The sequence below is a fragment of the Solanum verrucosum genome, unplaced genomic scaffold, assembly GCF_900185275.1.
Source record: "Solanum verrucosum unplaced genomic scaffold, falcon-dt-bn FXZP01000238.1, whole genome shotgun sequence".
In the NCBI taxonomy this organism is placed as follows: Eukaryota; Viridiplantae; Streptophyta; class Magnoliopsida; order Solanales; family Solanaceae; genus Solanum; species Solanum verrucosum.
In genome coordinates this window covers 5,004,607-5,029,430 of record NW_026020630.1, presented here as the reverse complement: position 1 = coordinate 5,029,430, position 24,824 = coordinate 5,004,607, and the positions used below count along the sequence as shown (strand labels likewise).

The 24,824-nt window shown below is 34.5% G+C and overlaps 3 protein-coding genes across 3 annotated transcripts in view; all 3 read left to right on the top strand.

The window, feature by feature from the left end:
- LOC125811525 (multiple organellar RNA editing factor 8, chloroplastic/mitochondrial-like) overlaps positions 1–24,824 on the top strand; it is an 80,400-nt gene that overhangs the window by 31,604 nt on the left and 23,972 nt on the right. The window lies entirely within an intron of this gene.
- LOC125811529 (malate dehydrogenase, mitochondrial) lies at positions 2–4,520 on the top strand. The gene is made up of 7 exons (XM_049491036.1): positions 2–309; positions 2,279–2,452; positions 2,551–2,719; positions 2,831–2,892; positions 3,029–3,150; positions 3,854–3,971; positions 4,153–4,520. Exons 1-7 carry the CDS (start codon positions 67–69, stop codon positions 4,288–4,290), a joined length of 1,026 nt encoding a protein of 341 aa, XP_049346993.1. The 5' UTR covers positions 2–66; the 3' UTR covers positions 4,291–4,520.
- Positions 7,127–10,961, top strand: LOC125811513 (transcription factor GTE3, chloroplastic-like). Its single transcript, XM_049491017.1, has 5 exons — positions 7,127–9,161; positions 9,262–9,304; positions 9,456–9,536; positions 9,664–9,735; positions 10,636–10,961. Exons 1-4 carry the CDS (start codon positions 7,218–7,220, stop codon positions 9,711–9,713), a joined length of 2,118 nt encoding a protein of 705 aa, XP_049346974.1. The 5' UTR covers positions 7,127–7,217; the 3' UTR covers positions 9,714–9,735; positions 10,636–10,961.

The following is a 24,824-nucleotide window of genomic DNA, read 5'->3' as shown; positions in this document are numbered from 1 at the left end:
CGCAACTGAACACTCCCTTTGAATATTTCTCTCATTTTCGACTTCACATTTTTCTCCGCCATAGCAATGAGGACATCCATGTTGAGAACTCTGGCTCGCAGAACCTCAACCGCCGGAACATGCCGGGGATTCGCATCGGAGTCTGCTCCGGACAGGAAAGTTGCTATTTTAGGTGCAGCTGGAGGGATCGGGCAGCCGCTGTCACTTCTCATGAAACTGAATCCTTTAGTTTCCAGACTTGCACTCTACGATATTGCTGGAACTCCTGGTGTTGCTGCTGATGTCAGCCACATCAACACCAGATCTGAGGTTAATTTCTGCTTTATCTTGCCTGTTACTCCATGTTTTACGCTCTTCGTGATGAGTGTGTGGTTTCTCACTCTTTTAAGCCCTAGAATTTTAACTGCTCTGATGTATCAGTGTCCTTTGATGAATATAGGACTTGATTTCTGTTTTTATGTTGATGACTCGTTGCGTTTATCTCACAAGTTGATCTAATCTTTGTATTTTATGTGAATCTGTACCTGTGATTTCGTTGAGTTTTGTTTTGATTCCTATTATATTTGCTAATTATATGCCAGGTATGATGATGATAAGCTAAATATTAAATAATGATGTGAAGGCATAGAATTATCAGAAAAAAAACTCTTTATCAAATTTTATCTAAGCATTTGTTGTAGATGACTTCAACATTCAATGGCAAATACTCCAGTGATTATTATTACTATTAGAATCTCTATACTGTAATCCTTGATTCCTTGTGAACTTCTCAAGCAAAAACTCATTGGAATTAAACTACAAAAATGTGAAATAAATATTACATTTCTCTAGTTAAGATGACAACTTTACTTTGCTAACAAGGGAGTTGATTGCAATTTGGGATTATGGAGAAGCGTTTCACAGTATAACTTTCTAGGATAAGTCGAAGTAAGACATAATATATCCACATTTAGCTCTCCTACCATAAGGACGAAGGTGAAGAGAGATTGGATAAAACTGCGGTGTCACTCAATCTCTTGATGAAGAGAATAATGTGATAGACAAAAATATAGTAGATTGGTTGATAGAAATGTATTGATTGAAGTGCTCAATCTTTTGAAGTGAATGACGAGATAAACGAAAATGTAGTAGATTGATTGAATTTTAGTGATTGAAGTGAAAGAGTGCTTTGAGATTCCTACTTGAGAAGGTAAATTTAGAAAATGGTTGTGAGATCAACAATGTGATATGGGGTGAACTTTGGGTCTCAGATGCTTATTATATCCGCAAGATTAACTGTCATTGGAACTTTAGATGCAAATATAGATGTGCAGTCATATAAGATTGGACAAAAATAGAAATGATCACATCAGGCAAAAAGTGCAAGTATAGGATTAATTAGTAAAAAGTTGCCATATATGGTTTGGCTATGCCTTGCATAAACCTACAAACACTAGTCCTTACGTACGGCATTGTGGTGATTGGAGATGCTATAAAAAGAGATCAGGTTGAACTAAAATCATTTGGAAGAAAATTGCTTTAAGAGTAGTATGATCTCTCTGTATCAATGCGGATTTATCGAAGAATATATCTACAAGGGGTACCAATTAGCTAGACTAAGCCTTAGTCATTGTTACACTTGCTTTAGCTTCAAATAGGGATAGGTGTGAAGTTTGGAGAACTTTTAGTTTTAGGGACTCCTAATTTACCATAAAAGATAAATTACTTATATCAAAATGAAATGGACCCAAATACAGCAAGATATCTAGAGAATTTATAGCATTGACCCCTGCAGTTAGAGATTGAGGTATAGTTAATTAAATTGCCTGATGTTCTTATTACTTTATAGTTTATAGTCAATATACGAACTTTTCTCAAAATACACGGAGAGATAATATGTAAGAAATGGTTAACTGAATAAGTGATCAAATGTAAGGTTATTCTTTTCTGATTTATGTGCTCTTGTGCATCTATTCCTAATACTTGTAATGTTATACATTACTGAATTTGGTATAACTACATAATTAATGTTGATATTGTGAACACTGAGAGTAAATGTGAAAACCAAACGCTAAACAACTAATGCAGAATTTAGTTGGGGGCTTATTTTAAAATATATGGATCTCCTGAAAGACCCCTAACTTTTATCCTAATGATGTAATCCTTTGCACAATAAGCCAAACAGTGTTATACTTTTTATCCCACTTGCCTCACCTGCAATCCACAAACTGAACGGCCTCAGTGTCTGATCCCTAGTCCTTGCAGTTCCTTGACCATTGTTTTTTTCCTGGACTTGCAGATTTTGGGTTATGCAGGAGAAGAACAGCTAGGGAATGCTTTGGAGGGAGCTGATGTTGTCATTATTCCGGCTGGTGTGCCACGAAAGCCTGGTATGACCCGCGATGATCTGTTCAACATTAATGCTGGTATTGTTAAGTCTCTTTGCACAGCTATTGCAAAGTATTGCCCTCATGTAAGTTCCCATATTGGTTTACATATTAGTTTAGATGTTGGAGTAACAAATACCGACTCTTCCTCTTTCCTCTAATGCCTCCCCTCAAATCTCCAAAGGCACTTGTCAATGTGATCAGCAACCCCGTGAATTCCACTGTCCCAATTGCATCTGAGGTGTTCAAGAAGGCTGGAACCTATGATGAGAAGAGACTCTTTGGAGTGACCACACTTGATGTTGTTAGGGCAAAGACTTTCTATGCTGGAAAAGCTAAAGTTAATGTTGCTGGTATGCATCATAGTGATTTCCATCTTTGATTTGCTTCTATTTCATTGTATTAAACCGTCAATTCATGCAAAGTTCTTATTCACTACTAAATATTTTGGTGCATTGTTCCAGATGTCATTGTCCCCGTTGTTGGTGGTCACGCTGGCGTAACTATCCTCCCGTTATTTTCCCAAGTAATCTTTCTTTTCTTTTGTTTAATCTAGGTTATTTAAAAATTAAGTCTACCTCGTGTTGACTCATTAAAAGATTAATTCCACATTGTAACTTTACTAATTCTTGTATTGTTGTTATCTCTAAATGTTGCAATAGGCCACTCCAAGTGCAAATTTGTCAAGTGAAGAAATTGAGGCACTCACCAAGCGCACCCAAGATGGTGGCACTGAAGTTGTGGAGGCCAAGGCTGGAAAGGGTTCAGCCACCCTCTCGATGGCGTATGTTTCTATTCATGCTCTCTTTTACTTATTTAAGTTTCAATGTTTTCATGAAAGTTTCTCTGTTTGGTGGCAAGAACTTTCTGGTATTGACAAGGAACACCTGCATAAGTGTCTTCCGCTAACGAGAGTCAAATTCTTGTAAAGAGGGTCTAGAGTTGCTTGACAACTCTATTTGTTCCTCTTTATGTGACCATATCCCCTTTATAGTCCTTTTAAAAAAGAAAGACTTCCTAAACCTGGAAGTAATTTAAGAAACTCTCCATTTTATCCTTGATGAGAAGCCACACAAATGTTATGACATGTTTAAGAGCACAAGTCCCAATTCTTTTCTTTCTTGAACTCTCTGCACACTCAAATAAATTCACGTAAATTAAAATGGAGCAAATATATTTTGACAGGTTTTCGCAATACTAATATACAACATGATACCTTTTTCTGCATGTGTTGTCACATGCCACAACTGGAAATTAACACATGCTGCATAGTGGCCAAGATTGCGCAATCTTGATAACGCGTTGAATATAAAGTTTCCATGCACCTAGTATTGAAGTGAACTACTTGTCAAAACAATGTATTGAAGAGAACTTGCCCCACTCAGTATATCAGTAAAAGATATTGTTATAAAAAATAAGAAAGACTTCTTTGCACATCTTTCTTTGTGTGGTTACTGGGTTTTGAGCAATTTGTTTCACTTTTGCAGCTATGCGGGTGCCATCTTCGCGGATGCTTGCTTGAAGGGACTGAATGGGGTTCCAGATGTTGTAGAGTGTTCATTCGTACAGTCAACTGTGACAGACCTGCCATTCTTTGCATCCAAGGTAATGATATCCTCTTCTAACCTAAATGGTGCTTGAGTGCCTATTTGCTATTAAATGTATCTGTCTTGCCATCACTCGATTTTGCATCTGTATAGAGGGATCTTCATTTTCTGTCAGTCGATGACATTATTTTGTTGGTTATCTTTCTTCTGATTTCAACACTTGTTTGAACTATTTTCAGGTGAGACTCGGGAAAAATGGCGTGGAAGAAGTCTTGGGATTAGGCGCACTTTCAGACTACGAGAAAGAAGGACTTGAAGCTCTTAAACCAGAGCTAAAATCGTCCATTGAGAAAGGAATCAAATTTGCCCACGCCTAATTAAACATAAAAAAGAGAAAATGATACTTTGAAGTTTTGCCAGTTCCATTTTTGGATACATTTGAGTTGCATAATATTTTGCGAGCTCCTCGCTGCATTAGATTTAGCTTTTATAGTCTGAGATAGTAGAGGTGTTAGATATATAGCACATATATATTTGTAGAAAATAATCATTGGCAAACTTGTGATGGGTGCATTTTCCTTAAATAATCTACAACGTTGAACATGCAGATTCATTTATTATACATGCAGATTTATTTGGTAAAAAGGGAGTAGTAAATTGGGTTTTCTTAATTCTATTTTATTAGAATGTAATTGTTAATTAAGTCATTTTGGTATTCATAAATTGGAAAAAATAATATATTTAAATAAGGTCTTAGAATCTTGATTAGTTAATCTCGTCTCTTGATTTATTACTTTCCTGAAATAGTGTGGTTTGCTTGACTTGAGATGGTATGTTCCTGCATACATTAATTTCCTCCAGTATTTCAACTGCGCCATAATTAATCTAAAATCCGAGTAAGGTGCCATGATGTAAGTTATTTGCATATGATATAGTTTTGATAGATGAGATTCATAGTGTAGTTAACACTATTAAGCTTGAGGTTTGGTGACAAACTCTGGAGGTCTAAAGAGTTCAGGTTAAGCTATCACACATTGTATTATTACAAAATGAATGAAATGAAAGCTCACATCCAGAATCTTATGTGATAAGAAGATGTCATAAAAACTTAAAGACGAGTTCTAAAAGTCAGATGATCCATTGTATCACATAATTCAAATAAGGACATATTTCATTACGACTTTTTAAATTGATTTCATAGTCCTAAAATATAACAAAAATAATTAAATGATTATTGTATCTGCTGAGAAATTTATTTCAAAAAGTCGAACGACATTTCATTAAGTTTTTTTGTGTTTTTAATATAATATAATATGTGTAATGTTGCACGTTAATAATTGTACGCCGTCAATATTCAGTATAATATTTAAGTTAAATATGTTAGTATGATACATGAAGAGGGGTATGTTGCTTTAATAAAGTATCTTTAATAAAATATCTTTGATAAAATTCAATTTGATAGTGAATCAACTTGGAGTTATTACTAACTTGTGACTAAGTATGTCTGGAAAGATATATTGCCAAAAGATTTTTAGGTTTTTGAAGTATGTTCAAAATAAAATAGGGTTTACATTTATTAAGAACATAAAAATTATTTAATATTTGAAGGAGATTTCGGTCAACTAACATTTATATTCATACCATATAATAACTAGTTTCAATAAATGTGCGATACATGTTAATAATAGTACTAGATGTTTAGTCGATCAAACATTTCATGTTCGTCAATTATACATATAAATGAAGAACAATTTGAATTTAATATAAAATCTTGACGATAAACTTGTGTGTTGGAATATTATTATCCAGTGTTATTACATTTTAAATCCTGAGGTGAATTTTGAGTAGAAATATAAAAAATATTAAACTCAACCCTATTTTAACCAAAAATCTCATAAATGATGTGCGGCTCATAACATCACATATTAAATAAATGTCCAAAAAAGGTCCAAAGTTTCTAAGCTTAGTAAATGTGATTAATTTTTGCTTGCTTAAATACATAAATATAGCTACTTCCCTTTTAACTTAACATCAAATTGACATTTATACCCTCAAATTTTGAGTGTACATAAATAAACATTTAAATTTATATAAATTTAAACAAGTAAACACACATATTCTATATGACATAATACACATGTAGGACGCTACATAAGACGTGTATTGCTACATAGGACACTGCACATATTACATGCGTTTACTTATTCAACTTTATACACATTTAGATTTTTATTTATTCACACCCAAAATTGAAAAACATATATATCAACTAAGACCAAATTAAATAAACATAATATATAAGCACGCCCTTTAACTTAATCCCAACCAACATCTATGCCAAACTTGTATAAAGTTGAACAAATAGACACATATATCCTACATGACATCCTATTTGACAATTTCACATCCTACGTGTATTATGTCACGTAGGACACATATATCTATTTATTAAATTTCATACATGTTTAAACGTCTACTGATACACACTCAAAGTTAAAGAACATAATCAAATTAAAAAAATATATGTATACATTATATCAATTAAAAAACACATTCATATATTATACTTAAACAAACAAATGAGTGTTAAACCATGTGTTCATACATAAATATAAGCTAAATCATGTGATTATACATGACCTAAATAATTTTCAACCATATAGTTTAATTTTTTCCCCGATATAAATTGTGACAAGTAAAAATGATCCCGAGAAGAAGCACGAGGGTAAGCAAGTAAAGTAAAAACAAAAAAAATATTATGTCATCCCACGTTTTCCCAACATATTACGTGGCAAAACGACAAGTGCCTCTTTGGTAATAACAGTAGGCTCCGACACGACAAGCGCGTGTCAACAACATTATAAAAGAGAAAGTAAACTGTACGTACACAACCCAAGCGAGTACACTTTTAGATCCGACCCGAAAAAACTCTCTCTCTCTATCTCTCAACAGGTAATCATCTCTCTCTCTCTCTTCTGCTATGCTCTGTCCCCAATTTTCTTAACCCTAATTTTATTGTTCCCCAATTTTTATTTTTATTTTTTTTACTTTTTTTGTAATTTTTTTTTGTTTTTACTATTTTATTATTTTTGGAAAAACCCTAGTTCCGTACCGGCTTTGATTTACCTGAAAATTGAATCGCTTTTTTTTTTCCGATCTGTTTGAGCTAGGGTTTCGGAATATTGTTGTTACGATTCATGGGGTTCTGAGGAACCCTATTTTTTTTTTATGGTTGAAGATGTTGTTATGGTGATTTTGGTGGATTTTTTTCAGGCTTCTTGTGTTATTTGGTTTGATTTCATGTATGGCTTCACATGTCGACGATTTGAAATCTAGAGAAAGGTTAAGGTGGGGAAGCCCTACCAAAGTTTATACCAGGAAGCGTAGAAGGATCCAGAAGAAGGATGACCCGATTCCGATCTCCGCTGCGCCGGATGTCAACAAGGGTAGCAGCAAGGATGCGAATGGTTTTGTTGTACAGGCTGGGGAATTGGAATCTGCAGAAGAATCGGAGCGGTTGCAGTACCGTCAGGAGGAGGAAGAACCTCAATTGAAAGATTCGTTGCCGTGTGATTTGGAATTGGAAGATGGGAGGGATAGGGATCAGGTAGAATTGATAAATGGTGGACAAGGGCAGGATGATACCCTTGGATCACAGGGAGATTTAGATGGTAGAGAAGTGGCTAACGTTGGTGGCAGCCCAATTGTGGAGGCTAAAAATGGTGGGGATGTTCGGGGTGAAGAGGCTGCTATGGCGAGTTATACAGATGGATTAACTAGAGAGCATGCTGAGCTGGATTCGACAGTTAAGCCTGTAATTTCTAGGGTTCGAGATAGAATTAGGATTAATATAGGGGGAGCGACATCAAGAGTGGAGATTAGAGGTATTAGGAGGGACTTAGCGGGTGAGCTTGATCAGATTAGGAGTTTAGTTATAGAGCTTGAAGCTAAGGAGCTTCAGCTGACCACACATGATACAAATACTAATGGTGGTTTTAATAATGTTGGTAGGATAACCGCTATTCCTAGTGGTGCTGTTAATTCTAATAGTCAACCACGATATATCGATAATGGTGTGATGAATAGTAGGGCTTTAGTGCGAGTGAATTCAGAGATGGGTTTGGTGGGGCACCCTGGATCGAGACCATTCCAGCGACCAAGGGTTGCAGTTGTGGAAAACAATAATGTAGTTGCTGAGTTTGTGGAGAAGGAGAAGAGGACCCCGAAGGCCAATCAGTATTACACTAATTCCGAATTCTTACTTGGGAAGGATAGATTGCCTCCGGAAAGCAATAAAAAATTTAAGCCAAATGGTGCTGGGAGGAAACACAATGGTGAGTTGGAGCAGGGGTATCCATTTGGCGCTGGCTTTGGCTTTGATAAACATAGGAATCAGGTGTTTAAGAGATGCACCACCCTGCTTCAGAGGTTAATGAAGCACAAGCATGGGTGGGTATTTAATGAGCCAGTGAACGTGGAGGGTCTTGGGCTGCATGATTATCATGCTATCATCAAGCATCCAATGGATTTGGGCACTATCAAAGCTAGGTTATCTCAAAATCGGTACAAGTCTCCCAGGGAGTTTGCTGAGGATGTGAGACTTGTCTTCCGTAATGCCATGACTTATAATCCCAAAGGACATGATGTTCATGTTATGTCGGAACAGTTGTTAAAGATTTTTGAAGAGAGGTGGGCGGTTATAGAGGGCGAGTTTAATCCGGATTGGAGGTATCAAATGTATCATGATGCAGGTTTGCCTACCCCCACTTCAAGAAAGGTCCCTCAGCCTTCTCCCTTTGCCCATGCTTCTGTAACTTCTCATGCCGCTCCACCTGCTTCTCAAGCAAGGACTTTGGATAGGTCTGAGTCAATGATTGGACCAGCTGATTTCAGGTTCAAGCCATCACGCGTTGCTCATGTTGGTAGGGTACCAGTTCCTAAGAAACCTAAAGCAAATGATCCCGATAAAAGGGATATGACCTATGAAGAAAAACAGAGACTCAGCACACATCTTCAGAGTTTACCTTTAGAAAAGCTTGATGCTGTTGTTCAGATTATTAAGAAGAGGAACTCAACATTTTATCAACATGATGATGTGATTGAAGTAGACATAGACAGTGTTGATGCAGAAAGCCTCTGGGAGCTTGAAAGGTTTGTGACCAATTACAAAAAGAACTTAAGCAAGCAGAAGAGAAAGACTGAACTTGCTCAGCAAGCCAGAGTAACTACACGGACTGCCCCAGTCATGGTGAGCTTTGATCTAGATATCCCTCTCTCTTTTCCTTCTCCACCTTCGTTTTACATTTTTGTCTGGTAGGGATTTCTTAATTTGTGGCATTTCTTTACAGAATTCTGCTCCTATGGTTGCTGGTGCACTGAACAGTAATACTGGTAAGCCTCTTATACATGTGATTATTTTCCCAGAGTGATATCAAGGTTCATGCTTAAGGTGGAAAATACTCATAGAACATGGTTCTATGGTTCTTTGTTTTTTTTACATGACTAGCTAAAAATAACACCAGTGCTCTTGCTACAAGTGCAGAAGCGGGAAGACAGATGGATAACGCAAGCAGTTCCAGTAGTTCAAGCAGTTCCAGCAGCGATTCAGGTTCATCGTCAAGTGGTAATACTGATTATCTTTTGCATGTTTCATCTTTAAATGCACCACAATTGTCGCATGTTTAATTTTATTGATTTTGCAGCCAGTAGTTCACTGCATGTGTCTGATATCTTTTGCTCTATCTTTTCAGATTCTGATAGCGATAGTTCCTCTGGATCCGGATCTGAAGCGGGCCATTGATGTGAAAGGCCACTTAGCGCAGGTGAGTCAGTTAGCTAACTTTTTTCTTATTTCTTGCGGACTTGCACCTTTTTTGTGATTGGTTTGGCTCTTGCAAAGTTCTCTTGCGCATGCTGTTGATTAAATCATTGAAGGTTAACATATGGTAGTTTGGGTGGGGGAGGGACATGTTGATGGTGTATGCAACTCTAGTCCGTAAATATCTTTAGATAAGATTGTTGTGGACTAGATAGTTGTAAAGCTAATTAACGTATCTTATTACTTGTTATCTTTTTAATTTTTAATTAAAAAAAAGACCTATGGAATAAATAATAAAGAAGAAGTCATAAGTTTCTGAAAATGATTAATGTTGATCCTATTTAACACAAAATGTTGTCATACCATATAAGTTAGCACATTAATGGTATCACCAAATTATCTTAAAAGTTGGAAAATTTTGTGATTGCCTTGTTTGTCAATATTTGGTAAGTACCCCTTTTGTGTAGTACTCCTTAAATATTGAATATTAAATCTAGTGTCCACATTATTTGATTTTTCAATTTTCTACTTATCTTAGGTTAGCTTTGAATTCGCCTGGATTATCAATCAGTCCATTGAAGGATTATTTACTATTTGATTTGAAATCATTCGAAATGATAATAAGATATGGCTAAGTTGTTCTTTTTCTGGGTAAAAAATGATTTTTTGCATCCAAATAGTGTGTGAGCTACTGGTGAAGGGGGAAAAATGAATTAAGGTCATTAATAGTGTGTGCCGCCCTCAGTTATTCTGGACTGCTTTTTGGGGTCAAGTGCTATATGCATCTTTGTTGCTATTCACTATTTTATTCCATTATTGAATTTTCTCTTAACAATGTTTATGATGTTTCTTCTTAGATTCAGGAGAAGTTCTAAATTATTTTGTCTATCTTGTTGTTTTGCAGGAATTCTTCATGGATGTCTTTAGCTGTGTACTCATCTGAAGGTTCCAAGATGAAGGTCCTCTTCTGGTTGAAGGACGGCTGCAATCAAGAACTTCAAGTTTTATAATCGAAGAGATAAGTGATTTTGGAAGAGTCAGACATCTCATTCTTAACATTATTTATGATGTTATTTCTATACAAGTGTTATTGGTTATGGTAGTCATGTGAGAGATGTAGCACCTGTAAATTGCTTCACCAGTTTTGCTTATACATGTGCTGGGATTTTCATTCATAGCATTGCACACAGTTAGAGCAGCTAGGTTTGCTTTGTGCGATGTCCTGCAGCTGGACTTGGTTGTAGTTGTAGAAACCAAGTATGATGGTAGGAATGCATATTGTAAAAATTATTAGGGATCTTAAGTGGAAATGATAATGGAGGTGTGTACATATTTTCCCATTCATCTTCCGGGCAACTTTTTGCAAAGAATTTATATGTATTTTCCCCTGAAGTAGACGCAACCAGGATTGAATGTCAGTTAAGCTCTCATGTCCATCCTCTTGTATGTCCGAAAATGCTACTGTGTATGTTGGTCTTTTGACTTGGAATTAATAGAATGAATGCTGAGGGATCTTGGTTGATTTTTCTGAGTTGTGTATATGATCTCTTGTTATGGTCTGAAAGTTCACAACAGTAGTTGTGGTATTTGATTGCCTCTTATTATGGTTTTAAGTTTTATCATAAGTACTGATTTTTACTGCAATTTTAGACTATAGTCTAGTAATAAATAATTGTTGACTAACTGCATCATGCAGGAGATGAACTCTCTCATTCAAAACCGTGCATGAGATTTTCATCTCAATTTTTTAATGGTATGATATACACATGAATTACATGTTTAGCTATTGTCATGCAACGTCCATATGGTTGGGGCAATGTTAAGGAAAGTTGGGGGTGATTTTTCATTTAGACATCTTAATTAAGTCATGTACCTATTTAACAGTTGTCGTAGGGTTCAACTATAAATTAAAGCTACATGGCACCTAACTAATCTTTACCTGCTAACTGTACCATAAAAATAAAAAAGGAAGTATCATGAATGCTTCATAAATCCCTAACATAGGTATTTTGCATACTCCTTCTGTCTCAATTTATGAGACACTTTCTATTTTAGTATGCCAAAAGTAATACTCCCTCCGTCCACAATTATTTGGCAGGTATACTAAAAATAGATGTCCAAGATTAATTGTCAATTTAAACAATCAAGAAATAATTAGTCACTTTTTTCCAATTCTGCCCTTAATGATAGTGTAGTTCAATTGAAAAGTTATGTGGACTTTTGGTATTCTTGGTTATAGTAGGGTTATATTAGTCAAACTACACCTTGTATTAAATTTTCCTTGAGGGGTGTACATGACCTTACCCGGACAAACAATTGTGGACGGAGGGAGTAATATTACCTTTCTATGATTAGACCTACATGCAAAACCCTAAATGACTCATTTGATGTAGGTATAAGGTATCATAATCGCAGAAAATAAAATGTAGAATTATTTTATCCCATGTTTGGTTGGAGGTATTAATTAGGTAGTCATTGGATTAGTTATCCACCATTTTTGCCATAGTGATGAGATACGTTATCCCATATGTATGATGGAATAACTTATCCCGAAATAACTTATCTCAAAATTAATTATCCTAAAATAACTTGTCCAACCAAACGACCCCAAAGCGGCCTTCCTAGCCACTAAATCATATTCTAAAATCAATTCAACAATATAAATTGTAGGGAAAAGCCTCAAGAGAGAGTAAATTTTAACATACCACAAATCACTTTTCAAACCTTAGCCCAAAGTCGCAAAGTAATTATTTTTTTCCTATAACATATCAATGACTAATCACTGGAAAATTATTATAACTCTCATAAATCATTACCTATATATTCTCGAATATAAATCTTTAATCATATTTAAGCACAAAATTTCATCATCCAAGCCATCCTTTACTTACAAATCCTTATGACCTTAAAATTTAGCTAGCTCTCCAAATTTTCAAAATTTTCGATAAAATTTCCTTTATTTCTAGGCTTAGTCAATATTTTCAACCTGTTAGTGAATCACAAGTATATAATATAACCCCACATTTCTCAACCCATCATAACCCTATACAAAAATATCGGGAAGAGAATAAAAATTATCGCTATACTTTTATTTATTAGTTAAGTTTATTATTTGTATATCATCCAACTATTTTAAACAACATCAATCACTAATTAAGTAGGGGATTCTATCACTAATAAAGTGAAAAAATCAATTTAATTGCTGAAAAATTGATTTTTATTGACTTCATAAAATTCTGGAGAAATTCTATCACTATCTCTCAACAACTAAGTAAGAGACCTAAATTCAAACGAAAATTACTCTATTATAGGTGCCTAGGTGGTGGCCTTCACGTATCACTATAACAAATAAAGAGTTTTGCAGTAATAATACAGTTGTCGCTATATTATAGTTAGAGATAATAATAAATATAGATATCTATAATCAATACTCTATATAAATACCGTTGAATGCTTTAGCGATTCTGAACCACAATATAAAAGGCAAATCTAAATGTCTCATATGTGATAATGTGCATATCTTTATAAAAAATAATTAAAATTAGGTTTATCATATATGCATACGTGTAATGCATAAATATAAAAAAGCAGCCGTCGTCAAATAGAAGGCAAGCTTGCATCAATTTTGCTAGTTGGCATATTAGATAAGTTAATTCTCAAATAAGATAAATGTGTTAAGTTGTAAACTGTTGAAAGTTTGAATTTATAGAAAAAAAAAGTTGAAAAAGAGATGAATTCATACACAGATTTAAGATATAGACATTTCCTTTGTCGTTTCAAAATAGTTATAATGTTTCATTCCTCGAGATTATGTAATTAATTTTAAAAGTTGAGTTTGACAATACAAATAATTTGATATCTTAAAATTGAATTTTGATATTCAAAAATTGTATGGAAGGTATCATAAATTGCAATTCTCTGATAAAATATATTTTAAAATATTGAGATAAAGCACGAGTACCTTTCTAGACTAGGTTCGAAATTTCAAAACATATTTTAACTAAACTAAGGTCCTATTACCCCTACCCCAAACTCATTTTTTTTTTTTTTTTTGTAATTTTATACACCTTTTGGCTTACGTAGGACACTCTGTGACTCAACGTAGTTGAGGCATATGAGAGATGTTTGGATACCACGTAAGTCAAAAAGGTATATAAAATTACAAAAAAATGGGTTCGGGGGTAATATGACCTTAGTTTGGTTAAGATATATCTCTGAAATTTCACTCATTGTCTAAAAATATTTATACCTTATCCCTAAAATATTAGTCAATGTTCATATCGTTTGAATTTCCAAAAAAAGAAATAAGTAGGGAATATTGTGGACATCGTCTAGCAGCCAAGTAAACATTGCCGACATCCTCTTTTTATATATGCATATCTAACTAATTAACCAACCTTGTTTAATTATATATAATCCTCATTAATTAGAACTTATTATATTAAATGAAGCTTAATTAATTAATGAATCACTATATATTGTAGGGTCACTTTTGGACAATCACGTATGATATAACATCCACCACGAATATAAAGATCCATTGGTGCAGTACTGTCTGCGCAAGTGACAAAATGGCATGTTGGATAAGATTAGAAATCCACCAATCGAAAACGAGTTAAATAAAAGCGAATAAATATTAAAAAATGAGTTAATCAAAGGGATGATATAGATAATCATATTATTCCTTGACTTTTTAAATAGTTAGATGAAATACAAACTAAAAAGTCAAAATAACACTCCTCAAAAGCAAGAACTTATGAAATTAATACACATACAAATAAGTATTGATAATATAAATATTCATATAATTATTCGTCTGAATATTTATTTTTTAGTGAATAATATATATCCATTTTTCGTATTCATTTTTAAAGAATCGATTATCCAACTCATATCTAATGGATCAGTTTAAATAGTTACTCATTTTTAAAACCATTTTGCTAGGCTGCATACCAAAAAGGTGCATTAAAAAAATTCAGGTTGACAACTTGAATAGCTAGTAATATAATTTCTCTTTGAACAGGTCAAATGGCCTAAAAAGTAGAATACAAAAAAAGTTTGTTTTAAACAAGTTATCAAATCACTACTACACTTTTCTTTCACATTTTTAGCACTTATCTTATTTGATTGTGAACCCCCCCCCCCCCCCTCTCCCTTGTCAATAATATTATATACTATGATGAATAATATTTAGGACTATATATAGTTCAAATATAACTCTCTTCATTTCATTTCATGCAAACCTTAGATATATATCATTAATTATTCAAGAATTAATGTCTAGTACTTCTAGGTTTTTGTTATGGTTCATTATTATTATCTTGCTTTCATGTTGTATAAGGTTAGAAAGTCGTCCTCTTGAGACATTGTTACCAAGGAAGAGGAGTACACTTATGGAGACTGCTCAAGAAATTTTGAGGGAAAGATTACAAAGAAAAGATGCATTCAAGTATCACGTCAACCGGCTTAGTCCTGACGGACCTGATCCTCGACATCACTAGGGCATGAGCTGATTCAGAATTTCAAGATGATGAATGTATTATTTAAATTTACCAGGTTCAACTTTTAGGTTCTTGAGTTTAACTCATTACATTTTTGATCAAATTATATGTTCAAAATTTTTATTTTTGAAATTTTAAGGATTTTTAACATATGTACTTGTACTTGTGTTGAAAATATTTGGATTAGTTGAACTCATTGAAAACATATACAAAATTTAGTAATTATAAAAGGAATTTTTATTCGTCTGAAATACGATTGTAACTTCACCAATAATTCTGTTTTTGCTTTACTTTTTTGAATTCCTAAAAATTGGCTCGTAAATGTAAAAATATGCGTTGAAAATAGCAAGACCATACACAATGCTTCCCTAACTCATTAAGGAGGTCCTCATAAAGTTTTTTCATAAAATATATTGGGTGCTCCAAGGCGCCAGATCCATGGGTTAATACACACGTAAAACCAAAAAAGTCGACTAATTGTTAAAAGTTGGCTCGTAAATGTGAAAATATGTCTTATAAAACGGTGGGACAATACGGAATGCTTCCCCAATTCATTATTAAGGTTCTCATAAAGTTTTTTCAGAAAAATTTTGGATGCTCTAAGGCGCCAAATCCATGGGCTAATACACACGAAAAACCAAGAAAGTCGGCTAATTCCTAATAGGTTTCTCGTAAATGCGAAAATATGCATTAAAAATGGTGGGATAATATGCAATGCTTCCCTAACTCATTACATAGATCCTAATAAAGTTTTTGCAGAATTATTTTTTCGGTGCTCCAAGGCGCCAGATCCATGGGTTAGTACACACGAAAAAACAAGAAAGTACGCTAATTCCTAAAAGTTGGCTCGTAAATGTAAAAATACTCCTTAAAAATGGTGGGACAATACACAATGTTTCCCTTACTCATTACAAAGGTCCTCATAAAGTTTTTTCAAAAAAAAATTTTGTTGCTCCAATGCGTCAGATCTATGAGCTAATACATACGAAAAATCTAAAAAGATAGCTACTTCCTAAAAGTTGGCTTATAAATGTGAAAATATGCCTTAGAAATGGTAGAACTATATGCAATGTTTGTTCAACTCATTACGGAGATCCTCATAAAAAAAAATCAGAAAAAATATTTGGGTGCTCCAATTCCGCCAAATCCATGGGTTAGTACGCGCGAAAAACAACAAAGTCGGCTTATTCATAAAAGTTGGCTCGTAAATACGAAACTATGCCATCAAAAAATGGTGGGACTATACGCAATGCTTCTAAAACTCATTACGGAGGTTCTTATAAGGTTTTTTTAGAAAAATAATTTTGGGTTCTCCAAGGCACTAGATCCATGGGCTAATACACACGAAAATTTTTGGCCAAAAATAACTCGGGATCACGTATCACCAAAAATTCATGGACTATCACACACGAAAAATGGTAAACTCCGTCTTTCCCGCATTGGGACTCGTTTGAATTTGAAAATGCATATGTTTGCCCCTCGCAACCAACTCACGCCATTATAAGGTCGTAACTGACGTCCATGAATAATTTTGGCAATAAAAAGTCAGGATCACGTATCACCAAAAATTCATGGGCCATAGCAAAAGAAAATCGGTAAATTTGGTTTTTTCCGCATTGGAGCTCGTTTGAACTTTAAAATGTGTTTGTTTGCCCATCGCGACCAACTCACGTCATTATAAAGTCATAACTGACGTCCATGAATAATTTCGGCAAATAAAAGTTCGAATCACGTATCGCCAAAAATCCATGGACTATAGCACACGAAAATTGGTAGATTTTGCTAATATTTCATAACAATAAAGGTAACATCTCTAATACTTGTAACCTTTGTTTCTTTGCTATTCTAATTTGTGTATGTTTTTCTTTTTTATTATATAGAAATTTAATTGATATGTTGTTCGTTTTTTTTAATTTGTGATTTTATCATTCTATCTTTTAAAATTTTATTTATTTTGTAAATTTTGTATTTCTCTTTTCTTTGTTATTATAACACTATTTTTATGCTTGATTGTATTGTTTGACAAGTCAATAAATTAGTTTTGTGTGATTATAAAGAATTAAATTAGATTATCTACTGTTATAACCATGTCACACACTCTATTAGTTTTCTCCATAAAGATATATAGTCCATGAATTTTTGGTGATTCGGGATTTCAGAATTTTTTTTATCGAAATTTTTCATGGACGTCCGTTACGACCTTATTAATGTCGTTAGTTGGTCCCGATGGGAAAACGGTCCCATTTTCAAGTTCAAACAAGCCGCAAAGCATGAAAAACCAGATTTTACCAATTTTCGTGTGCTAGTCTACAGATTTTTGGTGATAGAATTTCATTAAAAATATTTGCCAAAATTTTTCATGGACGTCTGTTACGACCTTATTAAAGGAGCTAGTTGGTCCCAAGGGGCAAACATGCCCATTTTAAAGTTCAAATGAGTCCCAACGCGGGAAAAAATAGGTTTTACCAATTTTTGTGTGCCCCGAGATTTCAGAACTTTTTTTGCCGAAATTTTTCATGAACGTCCATTACGACCTTATTAATGTCGTGAGTTGGTTTCGAAGGGTAAACAACTCATTTTCAAGTTCAAACGATCCTAAAGAAGGAAAAATCAGATTTTACCGATTTTCATTTGCTATAGTCCATTAATTTTTGGTGATTCAGGATTTCAAAACTTTATTTGCCAAAAAATATCATGGACGTTCGTTACGACCTTATTAATGTTATCAGGTTGTCCCGAAGGGCAAATGAGTCCATTTTCAAGTTCAAATAAGCCCCAAAGAAGGAAAAACCAGAAATTATCAATTTTCGTGTGCTACGCCACAAATTTTTAGTGATTGGATTCCATAATTTTTATCACCGAAATATTTCATTGGCGTCCGTTACAACCTTATTAATGGAGCTAGTTGGTTCCAAGGGGAAAACATGCCAATTTTCAAGGTCAAACGAGCCCAAAGCAGGAAAACCCAGATTTTTACCAATTTTCGTGTGCTATAGTCCACAAATTTTTGGTGATAGGATTTCAAAATTTTTGTTTGCCGAAATTTTTCATGGACGCCCGTAACGATCTTATTAATGGAGCCAGTTGGTTTCGAGGGTCAAACATGCCCATTTTTAAGTTCAAACGAGCCTCAAAGTAGGAAAAGCCATATTTTACCGATTTTCGTGTGCTATAGTCCATGAATTTTTGGTGATTCGAGATTTCAAAATTTTTTTGCCAAAAGTTTTCATGGATGTTTGTTACCAGTGGCGAACCAAGAATTTTCATGAAGTAGGTTCAAGAAATAAAAAATTAAATTAAAATGTGGCAACAGGGATTCGAACTTGGGCTGGCTAGGAAAATTGAATCTTTTTTACCACTCTGCCAAAGGTCACACTTGTGTTAGTAGGTTCAAAAGTTAATATATACATATAAAATTTTAAAAACTGATCAAATATATATAAATATACGGTGTTATTTCAATATGAACCCACTTGACCCTCTGTAGGTCCGCCCCTATTCGTTACGACCTTATGAGTTCCATCGGTTGGTCCCGAGGGGTAAATGGAACCATTTTAAGTTCAAACGAGCCCCAAAGCAAGAAAAATCTAATTTTATCAATTTTCGTGTGCTATAGACCACAAATATTTAGTGATAGGATTTTGAATTTTTTTTGTCAATTTTTTTTATAGACATCGGTTACGACCTTATTAATGGAGACAATTGATCCCGAGGGGAATGGGCCTATTTTCAAGTTCAAACGAGCCACAAAATAGGAAAACCAGATTTTACCAATTTTTGTGTGCTTTAGTCCATGGATTTTTGGTAATTCGGGATTTCACAATTTTTTTTGCCGAAATTTTTATGGACGTCCGTTACGACCTTATTAATGCCGTTAGTTGGTCTCGAGGGGAAAACGTGCCCATTTTCAAGTTCAAACGTGCCCATTTTCAAGGAAAACCCAGATTTTAACGATTTTTGTGTGCTAGTCTACGAATGTTTGGTGATAGGCTTTCAAAAATAATTTTTGCCGATACTTTTCGTGGGCGTGCGTGACGAGCTTATTAATGGCGCTAGTTGATCCCGAGAGGCAAACATGCTTATTTTTAAGTTCAAATGAGCCCCAAAGCAGTGAAAATTAGGTTTTACCAATTTTTGTGTGCTATAAATCCATGGATATTAGGTAATTCGGGATTTTGAATCTTTTTTACCGATATTTTTCATGAGTGTCCGTTACGACCTTATTAATGTTGCTAGTTCGTCCCGAGGGATAAACTGGACCCATTTTCAAGTTCAAACAAGCTCAAAAGCAGAAAAAACCAGATTTTACCGATTATCGTGTGCTATAGTGCACAAATTTTTGGTGAGAAGATTTCGTAATGTTTTTTGCTGAAATTTTTCATGGACGTCCGTTACAACTTTAGTAATTGCTCCGATTGATCTTAAGGGGCAAACGAGACCATTTTCAAGTTCAAATGTGCTCCAAAGAAGGCAAAACCTAATTTTACCTATTTTCGTGTGCTATAGTCCAAAAAATTTTGTTAATAGGATTCCCAAATTTTTTCAAGAACGTCCATTACGACCTTATTAATAGAGCTAGTTGTTCCCGATGGGCAAACATGCCATTTTAAAGTTAAAATAAGTTCCAAAGCAGAAAAAACTACATTTTATCAATTTTTGTGTGTTACAGTCCATGGACTTTCGGTGATTTGGGATTCTGATTTTTTTTTCTCGAAATTTTTCATGGACTTTCGTTACGACTTTATTAATGCAGTCAGTTAGTTTTGAGGGGCAAACAAACCAATTTTCAAGTTCAAATGATCCCCAAAGTAGGATAAAAACATATTTTACTGATTTTCATATGTTATAGTCCATGGATTTTTGGTGATTCGAGATTTCAGAACTTTTTTTATTGAATTTTTTCATTAACGTCTGTTAGACCTTATTAATGCCGTCATTTGGTCCAGAGGGGCAAACATACTCATTTTCAAGTTCAAACGAGTCCCAAAGCAGAAAAATCAGGTTTACCAATTTTCTTGTGTTATAGTCCATGGATTTTTGGTCATTCGAGATTCCAGAAATTTTCTTACTAACATTTTTCATGAACGTCCGTTACACCTTATTAATGTCGTCATTTCGTCCCGAGGGCAAACATATCCATTTCTAAGTTCAAACGAGCCCCAAAGCAGGAAAAACTAGGTTTTACCGATTTTCCTGTGCTATAATCCATGAATTTTTTAGTAATTCAGGATTCCCAAACTTTTTTATCCAAATATTTTCATGAACGTTCGTTACGACCTTATTATTGCCGACAATTGTCCTGAGGGGCAAATGAACCCATTTTCAAGTTCAAACAAGCTCCAAAGTAGGAAAAATCAAAATTTACTAATTTTCGTGTGCTATAGTCCAATGATTTTTGATGATAGAAATCCAGAATTTTTTTTGATAAAATTTTTAATGGGCGTCCGTTACGACCTTTATAATGGAGATAGTTGGCCCCGAAGGGCAAACTGACCCATTTTCAAGTTCAAACGAGACCCAAGGGAGGAACAACCAGATTTTCCTGATTTTCATATGCTATATAGTCCATGGATTCTTGGTCATTTAGGATTCTAGAACTTTTTTTGTCAAAATTATTCATAGACACCCTTTACGACCTTATTAATGCTGTCAGTTGGTCCAATGTGGTAAACGTGACAATTTTCAAGTTCAAACAAACCCAAAGCAGGAAAAGCCAGATTTTACTAATTTTTGTGTGATATAGTCCACGAATTTTTGGTGATAGGATTACAGAATTTATTTTGCCGAAATATTTCATGGACGTCCGTTACGACCTTATTAATGTAGTCAATTGGTTCCGAGGGGAAAACGGGCCCATTTTCAAGTTCAAACGAGGTCCAAAGTAGGAAAAACCAGATTTTATCGATTTTCATGTGTTATAGTCCACAGATTTTTGGTAATAGGATTTTGGAGTTTTTGTTACCGAAATTTTTCATGGACGTCTGTTACAACCTTATTAATGAAGCCAGTTAGTCCCGTGGGCAAACATTCCCATTTTCAATTTCAAAAGAGCCCCAAAGAAGAAAATACCAAATTTTACCGATTTTCGTATACTATAATCCATAGATTTTTTGTTATAGGATTCCAGAATTTTTGTTGCCGACATATTTCATGAACGCCCTTAACGACCTTATTTATTGAGCTAGTTGGTCTCGAGGGGTAAACGGACCCATTTTAAAGTTCAAACGAGCCCAAAACATGATAAATCTGATTTTACCAATTTTCATGTGCTATAATCTATGGATTTTTTATGATTCGAGATTTCAGAACGTTTTTTGCCGAAATTTTTCATAGACGTTCTTTACGACCTTATTAATGTCATCAGTTGGTCCAGAGGGGCAAATGACCCCATTTTAAATTTAAAACGCGCCCAAAAGCAGGAAATCCCTGATTTTACCGATTTTAATGTGCTGTAATCCACAGATTTATGGTGATAGGATTTTAGAATTTTTTTTGATGAAATTTTTCATCGGCGGCTGTTACGACCTTATTAATGGAAGCAATTGATCCCGACGGGTAATCAGGCCCTTTTTCAAGTTCAAATGAGCCCAAAAGAGGAAAAATCAGATTTAAACAATTTATGTGTGCTATATATATAGTCCATGAATTTTTGGTGATTCAAAATTCCAGAACTTTTTTTGTCTGAATTTTTTATGGACGTCCGTAATTACCTAATTAATGCCGTTAGTTGGTCTCGAGGGCCGAAATGATCATTTTCAATTTTAAACGAGCCCCAAAGAAGAATAACCCAAATTTTACCTATTTCTGTATGTTATAGTCCACTGAATTTTGGTGATAGGATTCTGAAAAAAAAAATTGCCAAATTTTTTAATGGATGTCAATTGGTCCCGAAGGGCAAACGAATCCATTTTCAAGTTCAAACGATCCCCGAAGCAGGAAAAACCAAGTTTTACCAATTTTCGTGTGCTATAGTCCATGGAGTTTTGGTGAAACGGGATTCCCAAATTTTTTTATTCAAAATTTATCATGGACGTCTGTTATGATCTTATTATTGTCGCTAGTTGTCCTAAGGGCAAACTGGCCCATTTTCAAGTTCAAACGAGTTCTAAAGCAGAAAACACCCGAATTTACCAATTTTCATGTGCTATAGTCCACAGATTTTTGGTGATAGGATTCCAGAATTTTTTTGACGAAATTTTTAATGGACGTCCGTTACGACCTTATTAATGGAGATAGTTGATCCCGAAGGACAAACGGTCTCATTTACAAATTCAAACGAGACTCAAAGGACGAACTACCAGATTTTAACAATTTTAGTGAGCTATAGTCCATGGATTTTTTGTGATTCGAGATTTCGAAACTTTGTTTGCCGAAATTTTTTATGGACATTCGTTACGACCTTATTAATGGCATTAGTTGGTTCAAAGGGGCAAACGGGCCCATTTTCAAGTTCAAACAAACCTAAACCTGGAAGAATCACCGATTTTTGTGTGCTTTAGTGCACAAATATTTGGTGATAGGATTTCGAAAAAAATTTTATCGAATATTTTTCTCATGGACGTCCGTTACGACCATATTAATGGATCCAGTTGGTCCCGAGGGGAAAACGGGCCCATTTTCATTTTCAAATGAACCCCAAAGAAGGAAAAGCCAGGTTTTATCAATTTTTCTGTGTTATATACCACAGATTTTTTGTGATAAGATTCTAGAAATTTTTTTAACAAAATTTTTCATAGACGTCCGTTACGACCTTATTTATGGAGATAGTTGGTTCTGAAGGGCAAACATGTCCATTTTCAAGTTCAAACGATACCCAAAGGAGGAATAACCAGATTTAACCGAATTTGTGTGCTATAGTAATTAGACTTTTGGTGATTCGAGATTCGGTATATCGAAACTTTTTTTCCTGAAATTTTTCGTGGACGTCCGTTACGATCTTGTTAATGTCATCAGTTGGTCCAAAGGGGCAAATATGTCCATTTTCAAGTTCAAACAAATTCAAAGCGGGAAAAACCAAATTTTACTGATTTTTGTGTGCTTTAGTCTACATATTTTTGGTGATAGTATTCCGTAATATTTTTTGCCGAAAATTTTCATGGGCGTCCCTTATGACCTTATTAGTGGAGCCAGTTTGTCCTGAGGGGAAAACGGGTCCATTTTCATGTTGAAATTATCCCCAAATAAGGAAAATCCAGATTTTATCGATTTTTGTGTGTTATAGTCCACAAAATTTTGGTGATAGAATTCTAGAATCATTTTTGACGAAATTTTTCATGTACGTCTGTTACGATCTTATTAATGGATATAGTTGGTTCTAAAGGTCAAACAAGCCCATTTTAAAGTTCAAACGACACCGAAGGAGGAAAAACCAGATTTTATCGATTATCGTGTGCTATAGTCAATGGACTTTTGGTGATTCGGGATTACGGAAGTTCTTTTGATGAAATATTTCATGGACGTCCGTTCCGACCTAATAATGTAGTCATTTGTCCAAAGGGACAAACGGGTCCATTTTCAAGTTCAAACGAATTTCAAAGTAGGAAAAACTAGATTTTTCCGATTTTCGTGTGTTATAGTCCACAAATTTTTGGTGATAGCACTCTAGAATATTTTTTGTCAAAATTTTTCATGGACGTCCGTTACGACCTTATTAATAGAGTCAGTTGATACCGAATAGCAAACGGGTCTATTTTCAAGTTCAAACGATCTCTAAATCAGGAAAAATATGATTTTACCGATTTTTATGTGTTATAGTCCAAGGATTTTTGGTGATTGGATTATAGAGTGTTTTTTGCCGAAATTTTTCATGGACGTTTGTTATGACTTTATTTATGGAGTCAGTTGTTCTCGAAGGAAAAACATGTCCATTTTCAAGTTCAAATGAGCTCCAAAGCAGGAAAAACCATATATTATCGATTTTTGTGTGTTATAGTTCAAGGATATTTGGTGATTCAGGAATCCAGAACTTTTTTTACAAAATTTTGCATGGACGTCCGATACGACCTTATTAATATCGTTAATTGGTCCCAAGGGGCAAACAAGCCGAATTTCAACTTCAAACGAGCACCAAAGCAGAAAAAATCATATTTTATCGATTTTCGTGTATTATAGTCCACAGATTTTTGGTGATAGGATTCTAGAATTTGTTTTGTCGAAATATTTCATGGACGTTATTTGCGACCTTATTAGTTATGCCAGTTGGTCTCGAGGCGCGAACGGATCCATTATTATGTTCAAACGATCCCCAAAGTAGGAAAAACCAAATTTTACCAATTTTCATGTGTTGTTGTCCATGAATTTTTGACGATTCGGGAATCCGAAATTTTTTTACCAAAATTTTTATGGACGTTCGTTTCAACCTTATTAATGCCGTCAGTTGGTCCGAAGGGAAAAAGGGACTATTTTTCATGAGCGTTCAATACGACCTTATTAATGGAGTTAGTTGGTCCCGAGGGGCAAATGAGCCTATTTTCAAGTTCAAACGAGCCCAAATCAGGAAAAACTAGATTTAAACGTCTATGCATTTTTAGTGATTCGGGATTTCGAAACTTTTTTTGCCTAAATTTTTTATGGACGTCCGTTACCATCTTAT